Genomic DNA, 24,067 nt, shown 5'->3' on the forward strand with positions numbered 1-24,067 from the left:
GGGTCGATGCTTTTTGGGTGTCGTATGGTAGGGGGTTGATTGTGATGAGGTGCACTGCAAAAACTGGAGTGTTAAATTGATTATTTTTGGTTCGGGTGACGTCATGCACCTCGGGCAAGCCCCAAGTGACCCGTTCCACAAGCAGAGCACTTAATGGGCTGACCCACGTGGGCCCCTGGAATGACGTCAAAGCTATTTGAACGTACCGGGGCAGATTGCGGTCGACCTGGTGTAGCTAATCGAACGCACCCGCTATATTTATATCCATATTTACCAAATCGTTGGTGAAATTAACACCGTCAGTCGGTGTTGTCCCAGATACCAAGAGAACCATGTAACGTCCCGGTTTCTGCAGTTTGTGGTGGGAATGAGGTAGGTGGTATACGGTGTTTTGGTGTTGTGGGATGGGGCAGGGGGTTGGTGAGGTGTGTGTGTGTGGAGGGGGGGGGTGGGGGTTGCAGGGTTTGGCATGTGTGGTTGGCTCTGCAAAAGAAAAAAAGAAAAAAACCGCACACCGCAGGTTTCGTTAGTATCACGCATCCAGCTCTCGCCCCCCTCCCGTTTGCCCAATAACTTGCAGCAAAAATTGCTATTTTTGTTCCTTCTCTTACGTAGCCAGAGTGTTGCCCATCCTGAATGTGACCTGCGGAACGCCTAGCATGATAATACCCGAAACCAATTTTAAAACAATAAACCATTTTAAAAGTTGTTAGGTGCAGTACCATAATGTGCTGATCTTTATTTGTAGCATTTAAATAGCATGCGTTAAAGGAACACGTTGCCTTGGATTGGACTATTTTGGTATGATAAAAGGTGTTTGTAGCCGTTTGTTGTAAAATGCATTGGTTGAAAAAAAATTAACAAAGTTAAATACAATGACCCACACAATTAGTTTGCCTCGAAATTGCGTGGTTTTCCTTTTACCTTGCGAACTAACTAGTCGGCCATTTGTGGAGTAAAAAAATTGACTACAATAACTGGCCGACCGTCTTTGTCGACGAGGTGCAATTTCGAGGCAAGTTTGTTTAGATCATTGTATTCTACTTTTACATCATCTTTCTCCCCGTTTGCATTTTATAACAAACGGTTACAAACGCTTTTCAAAGATCCACAGTACAGTAAAAGACAGTGTACACTATTGGTAGTTGTCAAAGACCAGGCTTTTCACTTGGTGTATCTCAACATAATATGCATAATAACAACAAACCTGTGAAAATTTGAGCTCAATATTGGTCGCCGGAGTTGCGAGAAAAAAAAAACCCAAAACAAAAACACATTGTGATACGAAGTTGTGTCACGTGTGTTATAGATGGTTGATTTCAGGACCTCAAATTCAAATCTGAGGTCTCGAAATCAAATTCGTGGAAAATTACTTCTTTCTCGAAAACTATGGCACTTCAGAGGGAGCCGTTTCTCTAAAAGTTTTATACCATCAATCTCTCCCCATAACTCGTTACCAAGTAAGGTTTTATGCTGATAATTATTTTGAGAATAACCAATAGTGTCCACTGCCTTTAACTCATGCAACATTTTGTGTCTGTATTTTTCACATTAACTTACATTGATCATAAACTTTACAAAAGAAACCAATTCATCGTAAAAAAAGAAGGGGATAAAAAGCAATAGGTAATAAACTGTGCTGAATGTTATTACAATTATTCCTAATTATACTGTACATATTGCACCCGCGGGACCTGTGTCAAGTGACTTCAAACTTTCTCAAACTGACGCAAAATTGAAGCCAAGTTTAAGTTTAACATATTATTAGTTATAATTCAAACGAGGGCGCTATTGTAACAAAATTTCGACTCACTTCGTCAAAGGTGTGACCAAAGATTATAGAGAGCCGCAAGGCACAAGACGCGGAACTGAAGCTTTATCTATTGTTGGAACGTGAAAAACGCATGGGCGCCATTTCAGCAAATGAATGTTTTGTTTCCCATTCATAGGAATGGTCATTGTCTGCACTGATCTGCACATGTCTATTGTTGTATCAAATTAGTTACTAGCCGAAATGGCGTCCAGTGGGATTTCACATTCCAGCCCGAGTTTTGCATCTTTGCGCCTTGCGGCGCTATATAGGGTGCGTTCGTTTAGCTTCCCTGGGTCGAACCCGTCGTGTGGCATTTTTTTTCCCCCAGGACGAACGTGTGCAGATAGTTACCCACGTTCGTCCTGGAAAAAGAACCTGCCACACACCGGGGTCGACCCATAGGGTGCGTTCGTTAGCTTCCCTAGGTCGACCCCGGTGTGTGGCGGATTTTTGTTCTAGGACGAACGTGGGTTATTATCTGCACACGTTCGTCCTGAGAAAAAAAAAAAAAAAAACGCCACACACCGGGTTCGACCTGAGGAAGCTAAACGAACGCACCCATAATCTTTGGGTGTGACACATTATCTTCAGAATCGGTGAAGGACTTTGTGGGTGCGTTCGTTTAGCTTCCCTGGGTCGACCCCGATGTGTTTTTTTTTCCAGGACGAACGTGTGCAGATAATTACCCACGTTCGTCCTGGGGAAAGAAACCACCACACACTGGGGTCGACCCAGGGAAGCTAAACGAACGCACCCTGTATAGACGATGTGACCTCTGACGTCACACAAAAACCATAACATAATTCTCGCGCATACCGCAGGGCAAAAACCTTTGTGTTTTGGCAGCCAGCTAGAAAGTGTATACAATCTTACCATGACTACGTGTCTTTTTGCCCGGCGAAACATGACGTATACGGTGTTTTTTTAACAGACGGCGGTTTGAATGTAAACAGAGGTAACATCGTCTATGCTTTGATTGTTAAGTGTAGTTTTACATTGTGGTCGCCTGCTTGCAATCTGGAAAATTTGGGTTTTCAGTCATTCGTTTAGAAGAACTAGCCCTGTCTGAAACAGCTGGCAAAAATGATAGTTCCACCCGTCTTTTAGAATAATGGCACGCGATTCTGATGTGTCCCCCCCCCCTCCCACCAACGGCAAATCTAATAGCGCCCTCTTTTGAATCCTCCATACCACTTCAGCGCTTGTTCATCTCCATGTATGGTTGACAAATCTCAGGGGGACAGGTTACCCTCTGACTCGGGAAACTATAAAGTCAAGGAATTTGGTTAAGATTGAAATAATATGGGAAGATAATGCTTTCAAGGTGGACGATAATAAAGACACAGACGCACCTCTACGATAGCCCAAAGGCACCTCGAAGAGCCATCTCGCAAAATACTCGATATCTCTCTTACTGTAAAATAGCGAAAGTGTTACTCTTTTGTCTGAGTTGTGTTAGTTTCGCTCGTTTGAGAGTGAAAGTCAATCTGTGCCACCCTTTTTTTTTTAGTGAAATTGAAACAAACCTCACTCTAGTTGAAAGTACCTGTCGTTCACAAAAAAAAGAAAGGTTGTCCGCCATATGGCTCTTTGCGAGAGTGGGTGTGGCGGACAAAACATAATAACTTATAATAACGAGTGGTTTTTCACTCTTTCACAACGCCCGCGTTATATGCTGGTGGTCTCGCTAGCATGCACCTTATTCAAGCTAGTGCTTGTTCAATGGTTACTTTTTTGAAAAAATCTATGCAAACAAAATGAGACGCCGTCCCCCTTCAATAAAATGTGTCTTTTCAAAGTTTCAAAATATATACAAAATTACAAGCTCTAAACGTTTACTGTGTGTTTTCAGAGCTTTTTGTTTCTCTCGATTATTTCTTACAACCCAATACCTCAAAACGCATACAGCAGTAGTCAGTTCTTGTGCCAAGGTTCCACAAGAGCGGTGAAATGCGCACAAACCTGGCCATGAAGCCATCCTCAAATCTAGCGGTCACGTGACTTTCGCCATCGTTATTACCGGTGAACTGAAATTACAATAGAAAACAAAAACAGGGTTTTAATAATATGTTGGTTTTAATGTAATATCTTATTTTTATTTTTTTTTTTTATTACGATGTAACTGATAGTTGTGTCAGTCGTCACCGTAAACTTGATTCAAGTCCCATTCTCGTTCGAGAGGTCCCTATATCATATCGCGCCAACTAGCCAACAAGCTGTAAAGCAGTGCACCGTTGTCGTTAAACAAAATTAGCTTAGCTTATGGAAGTGTCAAGGCCGAATGGTTTAAAAAGCACCGAATTCAAACTCTGTTGTTTCTGATCAGCAGAGTGTGGGTTTGAATCCCCAGCCGTGACATTTTGTGTCCTTAGGCAAGACACTTAACCATTGCTTTGTCTTCGGATGGGACGTAAGGCCGTTGGTCCCATGTGTTGTGTAACGCATGTAAAAGAACCCAGTACACTTTTCGAAAAGAGAAGGGGTTCGCCCCGGTGTTCCTTGCTGTGGCTGCTGTATGCGCCATAGCACCTTGTAAATCCTTGTTAGATGCTAAATAATATTATTGGGTCTCAAAACTCATCACTGCAATTTCAGTTCATTCTGAAAGTTTGTATAAAAATACCCAGCGCCTTGAGTGCCTTGTTTGGTAGATACGTGCGCTATATAAGACTTCGATGTTATTATTATGCTGTCCGCAGTGTCAACATGGTTTTGCATCTATTTCTTCAAACCTATGTTGTGAAACGATTATTTTTCAGTGTTGTAATAATTTTTTGTGACTGCTGTTTGATATTGTTTTTTTTTTTTTTACTTTTGATACTGTGGAAATAAAATAAACCTTGAAAAAAAAATGAACCTTGAATCATCGTTTGATAGATAAAACGTGCAGTGACATAGATGCCCATAGAAGCCGGTCTCTGGCGTTGTTCACCAGCCTCGAAGTGTGACGTCAGATGTTCAGGCTACATGACCGTGTTTACTTAAGATTACCCAATGGTGAGGCACTTTTTTTACCTTAGTATGGGCGTTTTTTTAGAGCCTCGCGGTGACAATAAAAGGAAGGGGTCTATAGTCCACACAGAGGGAGCTGAGTCAGCTTTAACGACAATAACGATGGAGCACCATATGAGCGTCACAGGATGATGGGTTTAGGCGCTACAACAAATTAAACTTTTAATTAGGTCTACCTTAATTTTTGTTAAGGCGCATTTTAGAACTCAGGCGGACAAATTTAACAAAATGAAATTGGCTGCTCGGTTATAACCAAGCAAATTTATAAAATAAAAGTTGTTACTTGCCTCGGTTCGTGTTCCATCAGCACTGTTCACGTAGTCCCACTGTTGGCCATCATCGCTGTATGACACTTCATACTTTGTTACGTAGTAGTCACCATCGTATCCTTGTGTGATTAAAGCAGTGATAAACACTCTGTCTTGAAGATCAACTTGTATCCAGGGATTCGGACTTAAAACCTTAGCGCACCATCCAGGAGGAAAATCTTTTGAAAACCAACAAAATGTCATGACATTTAAAAACTTCGCTCAGATTATGACTATTTATTTTTTTGTTCTTGCCATTTATAGGTTTTCTCGTCAGTTTGATAAACACGCAACACAATTCACGCATTACCCCCATACTCCACAACAAAAACGGTCAATTTCAGTGTCGTTCGTACACACGTGGTCGCGTTTCTGCTTTGTCCTCGGTATAACAATTAGTTCAACTATGATAAACAGAAGTGGCCAGGGCAGGGTCGTTTACCAACTGAATTTTTTACACCATGGACTGGTCCGCTGTCTTAAAAGAAGTATTCATTGACTTTAGACCGAACGGGCATGCGTATATCTTGTAGTAGGCCTAAAATTTGACACACCGCCTTACCTCACTTGCTCACATAGTTATTGCGGGTACACCCCTTGAATTGTGTAACACATTATGGAAGAATGGTGTATAACAGTACGGAAGAATGTTGGTTTGCTATGAGATAGTTTATTCCTTAATATGTTATTCGGAAAGTGCTTACCGGCTGTCAAATTGCATAGACGTCCAAATGGACTCTTGCATTCTTAAGGGTTTGAATGGGCACATTGGCTTTGATATGAAAACCATTTGAAACGTGTTTTCTTTATGAAATCGATATGGTTAGAAAGATGTTTATTTGTTTAAAGTAGAATAATATAAAGATCCACACAAACATGCCATGAAAGAGCGCGGATTCCACAAAATGGCGTATTAAGAAATCATGCAACATTTATACTTCTCTTACAACAACTTTCTAACCAGATGAATTCTTTAACACACGGTTTCAAACGCCTTTCATAGACCAACCTAAGGTCACGTGTCCTTAACGTAACCAAAGCAAAGCGTAGTAAGCCTGATTAAAGCCATTGGACCCTTTCGGTAAACAGTGTTATCCAAGGCCCACACTTTGTGTACCACAATTTCTATATCAAATAACAAACCTGTGAAAATTTAGGCTCAATCGGTCATTGGAATCTGGAGAAAATAAACGGGAAAACCCACCCGTGTATCCGCGCGTTTCGCCGTGTCACGACATGTGTTTAAAATAAATCCGCAATTCTCGCTAACGAGAATTGATATTGTTTTACTGTTTTCTCAAAAAGTAAAGCATTTCATGGAATAATATTTCAAGGGAAGTCTTACACTACTACCTTCTGTAAACCTTGTAAGTTATTTGTAAATCTGTGAACTTTTTTGTTCTGTACCGAAAGGGTCCAATGGCTTTAAACAATTGTTGTTACTATATTCATGTGTTAACTGAATCGTTTATGCCTATGAGTGCAAAAGTTTACCTGTTATATCAAGCCTGGCTCTTTCAGGTGGGTAGCTATTCCCATTGAGAAGATTGGAGGCATACGATGAGGCAGTGATGCGATCATCTGGGATGTCCCCATTCGCCATACCAAGACGCTGCTCCATGTCAATAGAGCAAACTAAAAGTAAAAATACTATTGTAAGCCAACAGTAACTCAAATAAGAACACAAAACAATTGTTTTTCCTGCAACGTGCCAGACACTCAAGGCCTGAGTCCACTTCAATGTATGGGCACAATTATTTTGTTTCCAGGGGGCGTCGCCACATATTCTCGGAGCTCACACGGGGTTATTCATATTATCATTCCACGGATAGACTTACCTTAGGTGTCAAAGGACAATCTATCCTGGAGATTTTGCCTTCCCCCATGGACAATTTAAATAAGCTAGATGAGGTTTAATCAAAAGAGGGCGCTACCAGAAGAAGTTTCTACACCAGTTGGCAGTACTCTCCCGCAATAGGTATTTCGTTTGTCCCGCCCGCAAAATCTGGTTTCAGTGGCAACATTTCCGTGTGTTAGAATCCCTTGTAATTGTTTCGCCCCTCATTATGTTGAAATGGATACTACTTTAGGTAGGATATAAGGTAGACTGGTCACTTTCTTTATCCACAATGATAAAAATTGGTTCCATAAGAACAAAATTTGTTTAAACTTATTTCATCGGACAAATATGTTAACTTTAGGTGTCATATTATCGTGTTATGATTGGTAAAATCTGTCACGGAAAATAAAGCTTTCAAAGATAAACTACCGTGCATTAAAAGTGATAAAACGCCTAGTAAAACCGTGCGGGACGAATCGCATAATTTATTTATACCCGTTTGGAAGTGATAACAATACTATTGATAGCGCCTTCACGCGTAAAAAAATAAGTCGGGTTGTACGTTCATGCTTTCAATTTGGGGTTCAAATTTGATAAAAATGTCGCAAATATTTATAGTTTTTGGCCTAAATTTGATAAAAACGCTAGACTTACCGCTTGTATTTGTTAATGTGATTTTTGTGGGTTCAAATTCGTGCTTATCTTTTGTGTTTTGGGGTCCAAATTGGATAACAATTCTGGATTCATTTTCTTTGTACCAGTCATTGTACCAGATTATTAACATCAAACTCGCAAATGGCTTAACCAATGGACCGCTCCGGCTTTCCACTAAGCTCCGCCCACTGCGCAGGTGAGCAAGACACGTACAAGCACTCCCAATGACATTCCGCACGATTCTGCCGCGCGTGCCAAATATACGCGCACACATGACCGAGTTTGTCCGACCACAATCATTGCTGTGATTGGTCAATAATTGGGTGAGCGCGCACAGTTTGATTGATAGGCCGGATCGCGGATCGGTCCATTGACGGCCGGGCTACAGCGTAGACAGTAGTGGCTGTTGTCGATCTTGGCGACATGTCACCCCACTGTGTTAAGTAATTATTGAACTCTTGCGCCGTTCGCCCCTTATTACCTTCCATGCTTTGACATCCACTTCGAAGTTTCTCCATGGCTGATTTCACCCAGTGGTATCTACCGCTAGAAATAGACTCCGGCTCGGGTATGGGACCATAGTAGGATGCCATCTTGCTGTCGACAACGTCTATACTGACTAAACGTTTATAAACATAACCATTCATCAAGAAGAGGGATATTTTTGTGCATTGTTGTTTCAACATGAAAATTCAAACTAGTGTCATTCAGAGGAGCTGCACCACCAGGATTGTCTTCTGAGTGAACGTTTACACAGCTGAAAGCAAAACCGAGCACATGGTACACAAAAAAAAAAAAAAAAAAAAAAAACATTTGGCTTTAAGCTCAGCACCTTAAACCAGCGGGTGCAAAGGCTGGAGCAGCCCCTGCGCCTTTAGAAGACCCCCCCCCCAAAAAAAAAAAAAAAAAAAAAAACACACACAAAAACAATAAAATAAAATAAAAACGTTTAAACCGATAACCACTCCCTTTATAAAGTCAACACTCCGTACCAGAGGATGCAGAAAGATGAGATGTAAGAATGACATAATACTAGTTGCTGGAACCGTTCTAACGAATTACAGGAATAATTGCTGGAACCGTTCTTCTAACGAATAAATGGAATTATTGTTGGAATCGTTCTAACGAATAAATGGAATTATTGTTGGAACCATTCTATCGAATGAATAGAATTGTTGTTGGAACCGTTCCAACGAATAAATGGAACTCTCATTTAAAAGGTGTTTGCGTTTGAGATATCAGGTCGTGTGTATCATGGCTCGGGTGGGTCGTTGTAAGTAGATTGTCTGATGAGGTGTGACGAAGACCCCCTTTTTTGTACCAAAAAAGTAAGTGGGAAGGTCAAAGTGTAAGACTTCACAGTTAAGATGATACGCTGTTGAGTATTAGTCCAATTTTGTAAGTAAGATCAGGTAGGAGTTTGATATTTGTTTCGATATTTCATTGACCCTAAGAAATAGTGTAAATAACACCCCCTCGGTCAAGAGTGTACGAGTCCGATAGTTCTGCTGCCGTCTGCAAAGTTTTAATCGTGTTCGAACTTGCTCTCAGTTGCCGAACCGGACAACAAAGACAACCGAGCGAAAGGTTGACAGATTATTATGCTTTAACAAATTTCCGTTGATAATACTTTTCTGTATTATTGCCAAATCAAACAATACAATCTTGTTTGGGGTGTAGGATTGAAAAACCTTTCATTTAAACATAAGTTTAGCATTCTTTATCGAAAAATTCAGTATTTTCGTTGGATGTCTCCCGCTCTCCTCCTCTTCATTTTCATAAGCAATATCGTCTGTTGATAGATCACTAACGTCTTCTTGGAATTCCTCATCCTCAGCCTCATCATCATCTTCAAAATTGTAATCATCAGTTGATTCATCACTATCGTCTTCACAGAATCCCTTAAAATCCCACGAAAGTGCTTATGAAAATGAAGAGGAGGAGAGCGGGAGACATCAAACGAAAATACTGAATTTTTCGATGAAGAATGCTAAACTTATGTTTAAATGAAAGGTTTTTTAATCCTACACCCCAAACAAGATTGCATGCCTACAAATGGTAGCCCCCTAAACCTCATTAATTTTCACCGTGTTGAGGCTTGAAAGAGGCCATAAACGAACAGTAAGAGAACGGATACACAAAATAATGGCAGTTGCTGCGACCTGGTAAAATGACCTTCGCTTGGAGCGGTCGTATTGTTTGATTTAACGGGGTGCTTGTCAATGAGGAAATTAAAAAAAGACCTTGAAAGCATTTTCAGAAAGCATGTTATGACGAGAGGTTTGTGTTAAAATGCACACTTCTCTGGTAATACTAAATTTTTGATGAGAAATTCTAAATCTGAGGTCTCGAAATCAATTTCGTGGAAAAATACTTCTTTCTGGAAAACTATATTACTTCAGAGGGAGCCGTTTCTCAAAATGTTTTATAATATTCCCATTACTCCCCGTTACTTGTTACCAAGTAAGGTTTTATGCTAATAATTATTTTGAGTGTTTACCAATACTGTCCACAGTCGAGCTTGGTCTTTATTTACACGAGTTGAGTACTAATTTTATTTATGACCGACGTGTTCGCTTTTTGCTTTTCCCTCTATTTCGCTGTAAAATGCCTTTTTACAAAAAACTGTGCTACTCATAAAGGGAGCTGTTTCTTACAACGGTAATATATTGGTCGTACCAAGTCAGTTTATATGCCAACAATTAGTTTGAGTAAATATTAAAAGCGGTCAATGCCTTTAATATAAGTATTACTATACTAGCAATGAGTGTTAAAACATGTTAACTATTTTTCATTTTCCTGGGTGGAAGGTGAACGTGTCACCGTGTTGATTTTCGCAGAAAACAATTAGAACTGCATTTTATTATTTATTTTAAACACATGGCAACACATTTTGATGACAAACTGAACTTGCACCATTACACTAACAGTTCCCGTCCATATCAAGGGATTTTTTCCTGAATCGTCAATAAGCTCACGGCTCACTGCAGCGGGAGGTGGCCCTTTTTTCGAGGAGGCAGCATTATTTAAGAGACGAAGTCGTGATTAACTTTACCTCGACCTATATTTAAAGGAACACGTTGCCTTGGATCGGCCGAGTTGGTATTTGAAAAGCGTTTGTAACCGTTTTTTTTAATGAAATATACATACGATTAGAAAGATATTTTAAAAGCAGAATATAATGATCCACACACGAATTTTCCTCGAAATTGCGTGGTTTCCCCTTTAACTTCGCGAACTAACACGGCCGACCATTTATGGGAGTAAAAAAATTGACTCCCATAAAAATGGCCGACCGTAATAGTCGACGAGGTAAAAGAAAAACCACATGGATCATTATATTCTTTCTTTTAAGATATCTTTCTAATCAGGTATGCATTGTATAACAAACGGTTGCAAACGCTTTTTAAAAAACCAAGTCGACCGATCAAAGGCAACGTGTTCCTTTAAAGAGTCGAATGCCAAGATCTTGGTCATTTTTATTTGAAAGGCTGTAAACCGTATAAGCGCAGTGGTTTATAAACACCTCCAGAAATTAAGCGTTCTTTATTAACTTGTTCGTTAACGTATTATTTCTACAAGCAAAGGTCTAATGACTTTCCAAACAACATGTCATGAACTGACCTCGATGACGCTTAAATTGTTTTGCCCGTTTTCGCAACTTGTAGACGCTTTTGTTGAATTTAACCCTTCACTGGTCACTTATATTGTTTCTTTTTCGATAAATTGGCCACCAGTTTAACATTAAATGAGAGAACAAAGTACCTGACAAAATAGTTAAAGGCACTGAACACTTTTGGTAATTGTCAAAGACAAGGCATCTCACTTGGTGTATCCAAACAAAAGCATAAATAACAGGCCTGTGGAAATTTGGGCTCAATTTGTCAATCAAGTTGCACGAAAAGGATGGCAGAAAAAACACCCTTGTCGGACGAATTTGTGTGCTTTTAGATAAAAATGAAATACTTCTAGCTATAACGAAGTATTATAATATTATTTTTACACCTTCAACAGCTCTCCAATGCTCGTTTTCGCTACCAAGTCATTTTTTAAGTTAATATTTGTTTTGAGTAATTGCCAATCGTGTACCTTCCCTTTAAAGGCCTTACGTCTCGACCCTATAGCAGAGTCTCTTTTGAAAGCTAAAGATAATGAAAACACAACAAACATGAACCAGTAACTAAAAGTGTTACATATGAGTAAGTACATGAACAAAGAGAGAGACAGAGATGAAGTCAGAAAGCACCCAGTCAAAGGCAAGTGGTAAACAATGAACAGAAAGACAAAGATTGTTGCCATGGTTCGATCATACGAAGATTAAAACACAATGGACAAAATCAAGGGCGAAATGAGATGAGGAAGAAAAAAAATATCAGACAGTGATGAGGCAGGCCAAACAAACAATAATAAAAGCAACAACTAATACAAACAGCTCTCCAATGCTCGTTACCAAGTCATTATTTAAGTTAATATTATTTTGTTTTGAGTAATTACCAATCGTGTACCTTCCCTTTAAAGGCCTTACGTCTCGACCCTATAGCAGAGTCTCTTTTGAAAGCTAAAGATAATGAAAACACAACAAACATGAACCAGTAACTAAAAGTGTTACATATGAGTAAGTACGTGAACAAAGAGAGAGACAGAGATGAAGTCAGAAAGCACCCAGTCAAAGGCAAGTGGTAAACAATGAACAGGAAGACAAAGATTGTTGCCATGGTTCGATCATACGAAGATTAAAACACAATGGACAAAATCAAGGGCGAAATGAGATGAGGAAGAAAAAAAAGTATCAGACAGTGATGAGGCAGGCCAAACAAATAATAATAAAAGCAACAACTAATACAAACAAATACTCAAACCAGTGCCTTGCCTTTAAGGCTTACTCAAGGCCAACAATAATTATTCGAGGCACGTGAATGTTTTTTCTTAGCGGAGCAATTATTCTACTATCTATGGTTCCAAACAATAGAAGTGTTGGAACATTCATCACGGGTAGTGATGATTAACGACTTATGTGATTTTCAAATACCATAAACGTCGAGAAATGTAACATAAATTAACAACGTTTTTTTTTTCTTCGTTTTTTTCGATTGAATGTTGATATTAAAACAACTAGCTCGTGAACATTTATTTTTTAATGGTGGTCGCGTTTTTTTTAATATATATAAATTCTAAGCGGTTATGCCCATTCAGCAAGGTTTAGGGATTATTTGATTGCCCAATCAGAGAAGAGTTTTTCGATAGAAACGTTTCTCGGATTTAAATTTCAGGGAGGTGTTAAATTTTATATATTTGTCAATAAACACATTACTTTAAAGTGGACATAATCTCAACTGTTAATGATATTAAGAGCGATTATCAAACGTATCCTTTGAATGGTCTATGTACTTTTTGTAAGACAAAATACACAATGTCCACAGAGTTACACTAAACTTACACAGTTTGAAGATAATGATAGTAGAAAGCTTCCCTGAAAATAAATACTACAGGCTGAGGTGCTGTAGTTTTTGAAAAATGAGTAAAACGATGTCATGAAAATAATTTTCGTCCCAGTGATCATGAGACGAAAATTATTTTAGCATGTAAAAACGTATTTTCATGACATTGTTTTAATCATTTTTCAAAAACTACAGCACCTCAGTAACTAACATTTTAAGGTAGGCTTTCTACTATCATTATCTGCAAACGGTGTAAGTTTAATGTGAATCTGTGGACATTGTGTTTTGTGTTACAAAAAATACCCAAATCCTTTCAGTATCATCTATATCCGATAGAAAAGATGTTAAAGTTTTATTTTTATTTTTTTAAAATTTTTTATGGGGAAATAAAATTATGATTAGATCCTGCAACCCGCTAACCAACCAAAAGGATGGCGTAAAAAAATAAAATCAGTTATATAGCGGCCTGACGCATCGATCCGTTAGTATAAATGTTTCGAATGCTATTAATGAGACCACAACACATATAATCATGCATAATCGATGATTAAGGGGCTTAAAAAAATGACGAAATCTTAGAAAGATGGAGAAATAGGTAATAATGACACGGCATACTTACTAATATATTCGTTACATTTTGGTTTTTGATAAACGCGTCATGCAAGCAATGTGTTAACCTTTCTACACCCTGGATAGCTCGAGCCTCCAACCATCTCTTAATTATACCCACCATTTTAAATGCAATCTGTTATGTTTGCTTGGCCTACTTCCATTTAAGGTGATTACCTACAATATGTAAAGAATTTGCAGTGCGGGTATTACCTAAATTGTGAGCTATTGTTAAAGCCTTGTGGCTAAACAGAAATTATTTTGTTAAATCGAACAGTTTGTACCTTCATAGTAATAATAATAATAAGTACAAAAAGAAACTGGTGTGAGCATCATCCATATGTGTGTGTGTATAACTTTATTGTCAATATTATTACTATCGGTATTGATGATTATGTTGCATTCTTTCAAGCACTGTATTTGCTCAGCTAACCTTGGCCCAGTCTGCAATTTACTCAATTGTGAGATTCTGTCACACGATAGATTCAATAGGCATTTATTATGTATTTGTCAGCACTACCAACATGTTTGCTGTGTACATTGGGGGAAGAAACACCCACAAGAAGTGTTTCAATGCCCATATTATTGTTTTCCAGTTGTACTTAACATTTAGTGGATTTATTTCCATTGTCTGACTAGTCCGTTTCAATTGTGGCGTCATCACACCCCCCCCCCCCCCACACACACGATATTGCTAGACCCTACCTATGGTGACCCTGAAGGGACAACAAATATGGCAAACCAAAATACCAGTTCGCAATTGGAAATATCTTTGCAATTGTTGCAAACAATTGTATGTTGATTAAGACTGGGTTGCTCTAAAAATCAAAGAAGTGGTGGCAGACTTTCAAAAATGGATTTCGTTTAAACTTTGCACAAGTGAAGGCCATCAACCAAAATGTAAAAATAAAGCATAAGTTTTGCATTTACACCTTCGTTGCCATGGCAACGGTCAAAAGTAGAAAATTACCATATTTCACATAATTTAGCTTTTTTCATGAGTAAAAATTACCCAAAGTTGAGGGCTCCACTGTGTAAAAACCAAATAGTGGACCTACCTCTCAGCTGGATATGATAAATATGCATCCTTAATCTTTCCAAAAATGCGTTTGACAAAAGTACAGTAAATTGTGAATGGAAGATTCCATTATTTCAAAAAGGGGTGTTTTGAGGAAAAGTCAATTCGGGAAATACAGGGGGTTGCTAAAATAGTCAGAAGTCCCAAAGTGGCATATTTAGGAAATTTTTGCTTCCAGGCATGAAAGATAAGATACTGGTCTGTAAGAATTTTCAAAAAAAAAGTTTTGGGTTTTGTTGTGGTGGGGAGCAGTGCTGCAATAAACTTTGTCCTTTTTTTGTTTTTATTTTCAAATTGTATAAAAAAAAAAATATGAATTTTTATTTTAATGGATTTTGTTTACTCTTTGCACATGTAAATTCCTTCAACCAAAGTGTAAAAAGAAAGCATAGTTTTTGCATTGCACTTTGGTTGCCATGACAACGGTTACAAATAAGAAATTTGCCATATTTCACCTAATTTAGCTCTTTTCTGAAAATTACCCAAAGTTGAAGGCTTCACTGTTTAAGACCAAATATATTACCTGCCTTTCAACTGAATATGATAATAGACACCCTTGGTCTTTCCAAAAGTGCACCTGACACAGGTACGTGAATGGAATAATCCATTATTTCCAAAAAGGGGTGTTTTGAACTAAGTTCAATTTGGGAAATAGAGGGGGTTGCTAAGTTTGTCAGAAGTCCGAAAGTAGCATATTTAGGAAAGTTGGGCTACCAGGCTTGAAAGATAAGATACTGGTCTATAGGAATTTCAAAAAAATGTTTTGGTATTTGTTGAACTGGTGAGCAGTGTTGTCAGAAGCTTCATGCTTTTTGGCGATTGTATAGATTTAAAGTTACAAAATAATGCTCTTTTTATGACTGACAAAATATCAGGACAAAATATAATAAAGCATCTTATGACAACATAACTCCCAGTTGTATAAACAGGTATCACATAATTAAAAAAGAAAGTTTTTGTGTTTTTTGAACTGTGGAGCAGTGTTGCCAGAAACTTCATGCCTTTAACAAAAAAGGGTGTATTTTGCAAATTTCATAATCACATGAAAAGATAATGCTATCTAATTACTTTTTACACGCTGAACAATGATGTTGATTGAAAAAAAAGGCACACAATAGAGCAAAGCAACTTACAAGTATAAAAATATAACTCTCAATTGTATAAACATGCATCACAAAGAGATTCTGTGGTATGTTTGTGGTCATTTACGTTTGGCTATAGCAGCTATACAATCTCAAACAAAATGTTCAATTTTCTTGACAAAATGGACGTTCACAGCTCTTCGTTTGAACATCAAAAATGTCTAACACGTCCTTAACACTGCACAGAGGCATCACATAATCAGTGACTGCGTGTACAATTAATGGTTACGTAAATCAATTAATTTCCAAGTTCCCTAATGGAACATAGCCGGATAACACTATTACCAGCCGAATTAGCTTGGGGTGAGTCTTCGAACTATACATTGTATACAGTTATATTTTGTATTACTTGTAACCTGCTTTACTTTTTTTTTTTTTTAATCAACATCATTGTTCAGCATGTAAGAAATGCCAATAAAGATAATCAATTTGTTCTGTTTTTTTTTTCAAATTTTACCATGTTGAGGCGGTGTCACTACATGATACAGTTGCCTTTTTGTGCTCCCTAGACATGAAAACACAAATAATCGCCCAATCACAACCGAAATGGCAAATATTCCCTAAAGGTGACTGAAGACAGCACAAACTTTCCTACTATTAATGATGCGCAATGGAAATTTTAAAAAGGGACTTTCATCAAACGAGGCGCTTTGTAATGCATTGTCAACAAAATTTGATATGCTTGGGGGCTGGGCATGCAGGGGGGTGTAGTATAAAATCCAAAACTTAGGTCATTAAAAATATTCTTGATCAATGTTGGGTAGTCCACAAGGCTACAGGGTGCTCATGAAAGGTGCCAGATTGATGGGAGACTTAAAAGTATTATTTTATTAATGTTATTTATTCAAAAGAAAACAAGTTAAAAATGCATTTTTGTTTTAGGCAGTACTGTTACAACAGGATACAATTGCCCAAGTTTTTCTCAAAGGTTTTCTCAAAATGGAAGGACCAATGTTGGCCCGAAATACAACCGAAAGGAAAACATTCTGAGACCCCTGGCAAATTGTAATTTTGAGGGCCAAAAATAGGGTAAAAATGTTGATTTTGCAAATTTCTAAAAACATGCGCTAATGATGTTCTAAAAATAGCATTAGGGTAAAAGTTAAAGCAATTTTTTTTTGTCTCAAGTTAAGCATAGGACAACTCAATGTATTGATATGAAAGGTTTTATGAAAAAAAAGAATGCACATTGGCTGGGTGGAGTTGCAAATATATACTAAAATACAGTTTTTTAGACCCCAAAATTTGCAAACAATAGCCAAAACACAAATGAGCTGTTACCATGGCAACGGGCTATATAGTGATTTCAAAAGTTTAGTTTGTTTGTATGCACCTCAAGTCCCTTCCACCCATAAGGTTTAAAAAAAAAATCCTGATATTTTTACCCAATATTAATATTTGAGTAATTACCAATAGTGTCCACTGCCTTTATTTCAATGATTACCAAGTTATTAATTGAGTTCACCGTCGTAAGGCGTTTTTTTTTTGATCATTTGAAGTATGAAAAATGCGCGGTATAAGTTTGATTAGGTGTTCGGCCACAAGCCGAACAACTATTGTTATTGTTCTGTTTTTTTTTAGGTGTTCGGCCACAAGCCGAACAACTATTGTTATTGTTCTGTTTTTTTTTAGGTGTTCGGCCACCAGCCGAACAACTATTGTTATTGTTCTGTTTTTTTTTTTTTTTTTTTTTTTTTTTTTTTTTTTTTTTTTTCTGCGTGTTCTTCTCCTCGAACGTTCTCGCGCGATTTTCGCAAAAACTAAAGCTTGTATGAACCTGAAACTTACCATATATATTGATCTTAATGAGTAGACGAAACAGCAACATTTTTGGAATGATGACGTCATTGATGACGTCATTACGTTCAAAAAAACGCTAAAAATTGGAGAGTTCATATCTTGAGAACTACAAATGCCACACACAAGATATTTGGTGCATATAAAAGGTCTTGTAATAAGCTACAAAAGTCGTGCACAACGTGACCTCATGTGACTTTTACTTCCGGTTGAAACAGGAAGTTCAAAATTTCAAAAGTTCATATCTCAAGAACTATATATCATATTCGCAAAATTTGAATATCAGTTTGAAGATCAGTTATCCTGCTCAAACTTTTGCACAAACATAATGCCAGTTGAATTTTGCCTTCTGGTCGTAAAAGCGCGCGTTTGTGTTGACCTCCATTCATTACGCGTAGAAACCAGATAGTATCGCCATTCATGTATGTGAATGCTACTATTGTATTGTGGGTGTGTGGGTGTGTGTGCGTGTAGTTCATGTATGCCTACATTGTATCCATGCTCTACGACAAAACAGCACTGCGTGGCTGTGGGCATTACGGGTTGTGTATACACATGCAGACTCCGTTGAAGGCGCGCGTAATTCAAATTCCACTACGCTGGGATTCGCCTCATCTTTCTTCGTGCGATTTTGAACAAAATGTTAAACTACTATGAACTTGTTGAACAAAACTAACGCTTGTATGAACTTGAAACTTACCATGAACATAAACCTTAGTGTGCAGACGAAACCAAAACTTTTTTTGGAATGATGACATCATCGATGACGTCATTAAGTTAAATAAACGGTAAATAATTGAAAAATTCATATCTTGAGAACCACAAACGCTACGTACAAGATTCTTTCACTACATGAAACCTCTTGTAATGTTCTACAAATGTTGTACACAACGTGACCTCATTTGACCATTCACCCGAACACCCTGAGTTTGTACACAAACTCTCAATTTCTAGTTTTTTTAGGTGTTCGGCCACCAGCCGAACAACTATTGTTATTGTTCTGTTTTTTTTTTTTTTTTTTTTTTTTTTTTTTTTTTTTTTTTTTCTGCGTGTTCTTCTCCTCGAACGTTCTCGCGCGATTTTCGCAAAAACTAAAGCTTGTATGAACCTGAAACTTACCATATATATTGATCTTAATGAGTAGACGAAACAGCAACATTTTTGGAATGATGACGTCATTGATGACGTCATTACGTTCAAAAAAACGCTAAAAATTGGAGAGTTCATATCTTGAGAACTACAAATGCCACACACAAGATATTTGGTGCATATAAAAGGTCTTGTAATAAGCTACAAAAGTCGTGCACAACGTGACCTCATGTGACTTTTACTTCCGGTTGAAACAGGAAGTTCAAAATTTCAAAAGTTCATATCTCAAGAACTATATATCATATTCGCAAAATTTGAATATCAGTTTGAAGATCAGTTATCCTGCTCAAACTTTTGCACAAACATAATGCCAGTTGAATTTTGCCTTCTGGTCGTAAAAGCGCGCGTTTGTGTTGACCTCCATTCATTACGCGTAGAAACCAGATAGTATCGCCATTCATGTATGTGAATGCTACTATTGTATTGTGGGTGTGTGGGTGTGTGTGCGTGTAGTTCATGTATGCCTACATTGTATCCATGCTCTACGACAAAACAGCACTGCGTGGCTGTGGGCATTACGGGTTGTGTATACACATGCAGACTCCGTTGAAGGCGCGCGTAATTCAAATTCCACTACGCTGGGATTCGCCTCATCTTTCTTCGTGCGATTTTGAACAAAATGTTAAACTACTATGAACTTGTTGAACAAAACTAACGCTTGTATGAACTTGAAACTTACCATGAACATAAACCTTAGTGTGCAGACGAAACCAAAACTTTTTTTGGAATGATGACATCATCGATGACGTCATTAAGTTAAATAAACGGTAAATAATTGAAAAATTCATATCTTGAGAACCACAAACGCTACGTACAAGATTCTTTCACTACATGAAACCTCTTGTAATGTTCTACAAATGTTGTACACAACGTGACCTCATTTGACCATTCACCCGAACACCCTGAGTTTGTACACAAACTCTCAATTTCTAGTTTTTTTTTTTTTTCTGCGTGTTCTTCTCCTCGAACGTTCTCGCGCGATTTTCGCAAAAACTAAAGCTTGTATGAACCTGAAACTTACCATATATATTGATCTTAATGAGTAGACGAAACAGCAACATTTTTGGAATGATGACGTCATTGATGACGTCATTACGTTCAAAAAAACGCTAAAAATTGGAGAGTTCATATCTTGAGAACTACAAATGCCACACACAAGATATTTGGTGCATATAAAAGGTCTTGTAATTAGCTACAAAAGTCGTGCACAACGTGACCTCATGTGACTTTTACTTCCGGTTGAAACAGGAAGTTCAAAATTTCAAAAGTTCATATCTCAAGAACTATATATCATATTCGCAAAATTTGAATATCAGTTTGAAGATCAGTTATCCTGCTCAAACTTTTGCACAAACATAATGCCAGTTGAATTTTGCCTTCTGGTCGTAAAAGCGCGCGTTTGTGTTGACCTCCATTCATTACGCGTAGAAACCAGATAGTATCGCCATTCATGTATGTGAATGCTACTATTGTATTGTGGGTGTGTGGGTGTGTGTGCGTGTAGTTCATGTATGCCTACATTGTATCCATGCTCTACGACAAAACAGCACTGCGTGGCTGTGGGCATTACGGGTTGTGTATACACATGCAGACTCCGTTGAAGGCGCGCGTAATTCAAATTCCACTACGCTGGGATTCGCCTCATCTTTCTTCGTGCGATTTTGAACAAAATGTTAAACTACTATGAACTTGTTGAACAAAACTAACGCTTGTATGAACTTGAAACTTACCATGAACATAAACCTTAGTGTGCAGACGAAACCAAAACTTTTTTTGGAATGATGACATCATCGATGACGTCATTAAGTTAAATAAACGGTAAATAATTGAAAAATTCATATCTTGAGAACCACAAACGCTACGTACAAGATTCTTTCACTACATGAAACCTCTTGTAATGTTCTACAAATGTTGTACACAACGTGACCTCATTTGACCATTCACCCGAACACCCTGAGTTTGTACACAAACTCTCAATTTCTAGTTTTTTTTTTTTTTCTGCGTGTTCTTCTCCTCGAACGTTCTCGCGCGATTTTCGCAAAAACTAAAGCTTGTATGAACCTGAAACTTACCATATATATTGATCTTAATGAGTAGACGAAACAGCAACATTTTTGGAATGATGACGTCATTGATGACGTCATTACGTTCAAAAAAACGCTAAAAATTGGAGAGTTCATATCTTGAGAACTACAAATGCCACACACAAGATATTTGGTGCATATAAAAGGTCTTGTAATTAGCTACAAAAGTCGTGCACAACGTGACCTCATGTGACTTTTACTTCCGGTTGAAACCGGAAGTACAAAATTTCAAAAGTTCATATCTCAAGAACTATATATCATATTCGCAAAATTTGAATATCAGTTTGAAGATCAGTTATCCTGCTCAAACTTTTGCACAAACATAATGCCAGTTGAATTTTGCCTTCTGGTCGTAAAAGCGCGCGTTTGTGTTGACCTCCATTCATTACGCGTAGAAACCAGATAGTATCGCCATTCATGTATGTGAATGCTACTATTGTATTGTGGGTGTGTGGGTGTGTGTGCGTGTAGTTCATGTAGGCCTACATTGTATCCATGCTCTACGACAAAACAGCACTGCGTGGCTGTGGGCATTACGGGTTGTGTATACACATGCAGACTCCGTTGAAGGCGCGCGTAATTCAAATTCCACTACGCTGGGATTCGCCTCATCTCTTTCTTCGTGCGATTTTGAACAAAATGTCAAACTACTATGAACTTGTTGAACAAAACTAACGCTTGTATGAACTTGAAACTTACCATGAACATAAACCTTAGTGTGCAGACGAAACCAAAACTTTTTTTGGAATGATGACATCATCGATGACGTCATTAAGTTAAATAAACGGTAAATAATTGAAAAATTCATATCTTGAGAACCACAAACGCTACGTACAAGATTCTTTCACTACATGAAACCTCTTGTAATGTTCTACAAATGTTGTACACAACGTGACCTCATTTGACCATTCACCCGAACACCCTGAGTTTGTACACAAACTCTCAATTTCTAGTTTTTTTTTTTTTTCTGCGTGTTCTTCTCCTCGAACGTTCTCGCGCGATTTTCGCAAAAACTAAAGCTTGTATGAACCTGAAACTTACCATATATATTGATCTTAATGAGTAGACGAAACAGCAACATTTTTGGAATGATGACGTCATTGATGACGTCATTACGTTCAAAAAAACGCTAAAAATTGGAGAGTTCATATCTTGAGAACTACAAATGCCACACACAAGATATTTGGTGCATATAAAAGGTCTTGTAATTAGCTACAAAAGTCGTGCACAACGTGACCTCATGTGACTTTTACTTCCGGTTGAAACCGGAAGTACAAAATTTCAAAAGTTCATATCTCAAGAACTATATATCATATTCGCAAAATTTGAATATCAGTTTGAAGATCAGTTATCCTGCTCAAACTTTTGCACAAACATAATGCCAGTTGAATTTTGCCTTCTGGTCGTAAAAGCGCGCGTTTGTGTTGACCTCCATTCATTACGCGTAGAAACCAGATAGTATCGCCATTCATGTATGTGAATGCTACTATTGTATTGTGGGTGTGTGGGTGTGTGTGCGTGTAGTTCATGTAGGCCTACATTGTATCCATGCTCTACGACAAAACAGCACTGCGTGGCTGTGGGCATTACGGGTTGTGTATACACATGCAGACTCCGTTGAAGGCGCGCGTAATTCAAATTCCACTACGCTGGGATTCGCCTCATCTCTTTCTTCGTGCGATTTTGAACAAAATGTCAAACTACTATGAACTTGTTGAACAAAACTAACGCTTGTATGAACTTGAAACTTACCATGAACATAAACCTTAGTGTGCAGACGAAACCAAAACTTTTTTTGGAATGATGACATCATCGATGACGTCATTAAGTTAAATAAACGGTAAATAATTGAAAAATTCATATCTTGAGAACCACAAACGCTACGTACAAGATTCTTTCACTACATGAAACCTCTTGTAATGTTCTACAAATGTTGTACACAACGTGACCTCATTTGACCATTCACCCGAACACCCTGAGTTTGTACACAAACTCTCAATTTCTAGTTATTGTTGTTATTATTATATCATTACATCGCCATTTATTCACGAAGCAACAACAAATATCTTAAATATTATTCACAAAACACAGAACGGCAAAGCAGAGCACAGCAAAGCAAAGCAAAGCAAAGCACCGTCAAGTAAAGCAAAGCACAGCGATCACAGTACTGCAAAGCAAAGGGGCGCAAATCGAAGTAAAGCAGAGTGCATCAAAGCAAAGCAAAGCAAAGCAAAACATAACAAAACAATGCCAAAGAGCCGATCTGTCCACAACATGTTAGTATGACCATAGTGGTTTGTATTGTGATAACACTCTTGACATAGCAACTGCAATTTAACTCAATTAAATTCAAATATTCTTAGACCCCCTACCCCCCCCCAAAAAAAAAAAAAAATAAAATAAAATAAAATAAAATAAAATAAAAAAATAAATCATCCAAATTATCCTTTTCAGAAATTTGCTCTTTGTGCAATCGGCCGCTGATGGGCCCCCAAGCAAAGGTCAATCACTTTGTAAAGATGTTGCTTTAAATCGGTTTTTAAAAATATTTGTGGACAAACTCAACTAATACTTTTCCCCTCCACTGACTCCATTGGTGCACCCACCGTGTTCTGGTAACCTCGGTAATTTTTAGATGATTTTAGGTACAAGCATGTGAACATTTCAGGGGTGTTATATAGTAGTAGGATAAAAGCGGGATTCATAATATTGGTCAAGACTATAACTAAATAATTAAATAATCTAACATGGCCATGAGAGATTATGCATGGGGTAAAAATTAAATGATAATTTGACTTACCGAGAAACATGAACAGGGGTAGAATCCGAAGAGACACCCCGCAAACGAAATGATGAAGGACCATCATTGGATCTCCTAGTCAAACTGCGTCAGCACACCACTGCTTGATTACCTGTTCTCATCGATTGCTCTATTGTTATTGGTATATAACGCTATAATGGAGAAACGGCACTGCATAGGGTGAAATGCTACGCGCAATTTGCTGGTGCTACTGGTCACGTGATCACAACACTTTTGAAATGTACATACCTTAACAATGTTACCGTCGCATATTGTCATTAAAAACAAAGGCAAGTTTCAGCAGGTTCTCAGAAAAGAGACGATCATTATAAGGGTGCGTGGA

The 24,067-nt window shown here is 37.9% G+C and overlaps 1 protein-coding gene across 1 annotated transcript; it reads right to left on the reverse strand.

Annotated features, from left to right (window-relative positions):
- Positions 1 to 2,512: 2,512 nt before the first annotated feature.
- Positions 2,513 to 23,819, reverse strand: LOC139935191 (lactadherin-like). Its single transcript, XM_071929665.1, has 5 exons — positions 23,725 to 23,819; positions 8,109 to 8,246; positions 6,628 to 6,768; positions 5,113 to 5,312; positions 2,513 to 3,840 (listed from the first exon to the last, which is right to left on the reverse strand). Exons 1-5 carry the CDS (start codon positions 23,789 to 23,791, stop codon positions 3,685 to 3,687), a joined length of 702 nt encoding a protein of 233 aa, XP_071785766.1. The 5' UTR covers positions 23,792 to 23,819; the 3' UTR covers positions 2,513 to 3,684.
- Between the last annotated feature and the right edge of the window lie 248 nt (positions 23,820 to 24,067).

The sequence above is a fragment of the Asterias amurensis genome, chromosome 3 (assembly GCF_032118995.1).
Source record: "Asterias amurensis chromosome 3, ASM3211899v1".
Lineage (NCBI taxonomy): Eukaryota > Metazoa > Echinodermata > Asteroidea > Forcipulatida > Asteriidae > Asterias > Asterias amurensis.

Coding starts and splice junctions, on each gene's coding strand:
- LOC139935191 (XM_071929665.1), bottom strand. CDS start 23,791: ATGATGGTCCTTCATCATTTCGTTTGCGGGGTGTCTCTTCGGATTCTA. Junction 6,769..8,108: donor TGGATGTCAAAGCATGGAAG/GTAATAAGGGGC, acceptor TTTTACTTTTAG/TTTGCTCTATTGACATGGAG. Junction 3,841..5,112: donor CTGATGGAACACGAACCGAG/GCAAGTAACAAC, acceptor TTGTAATTTCAG/TTCACCGGTAATAACGATGG.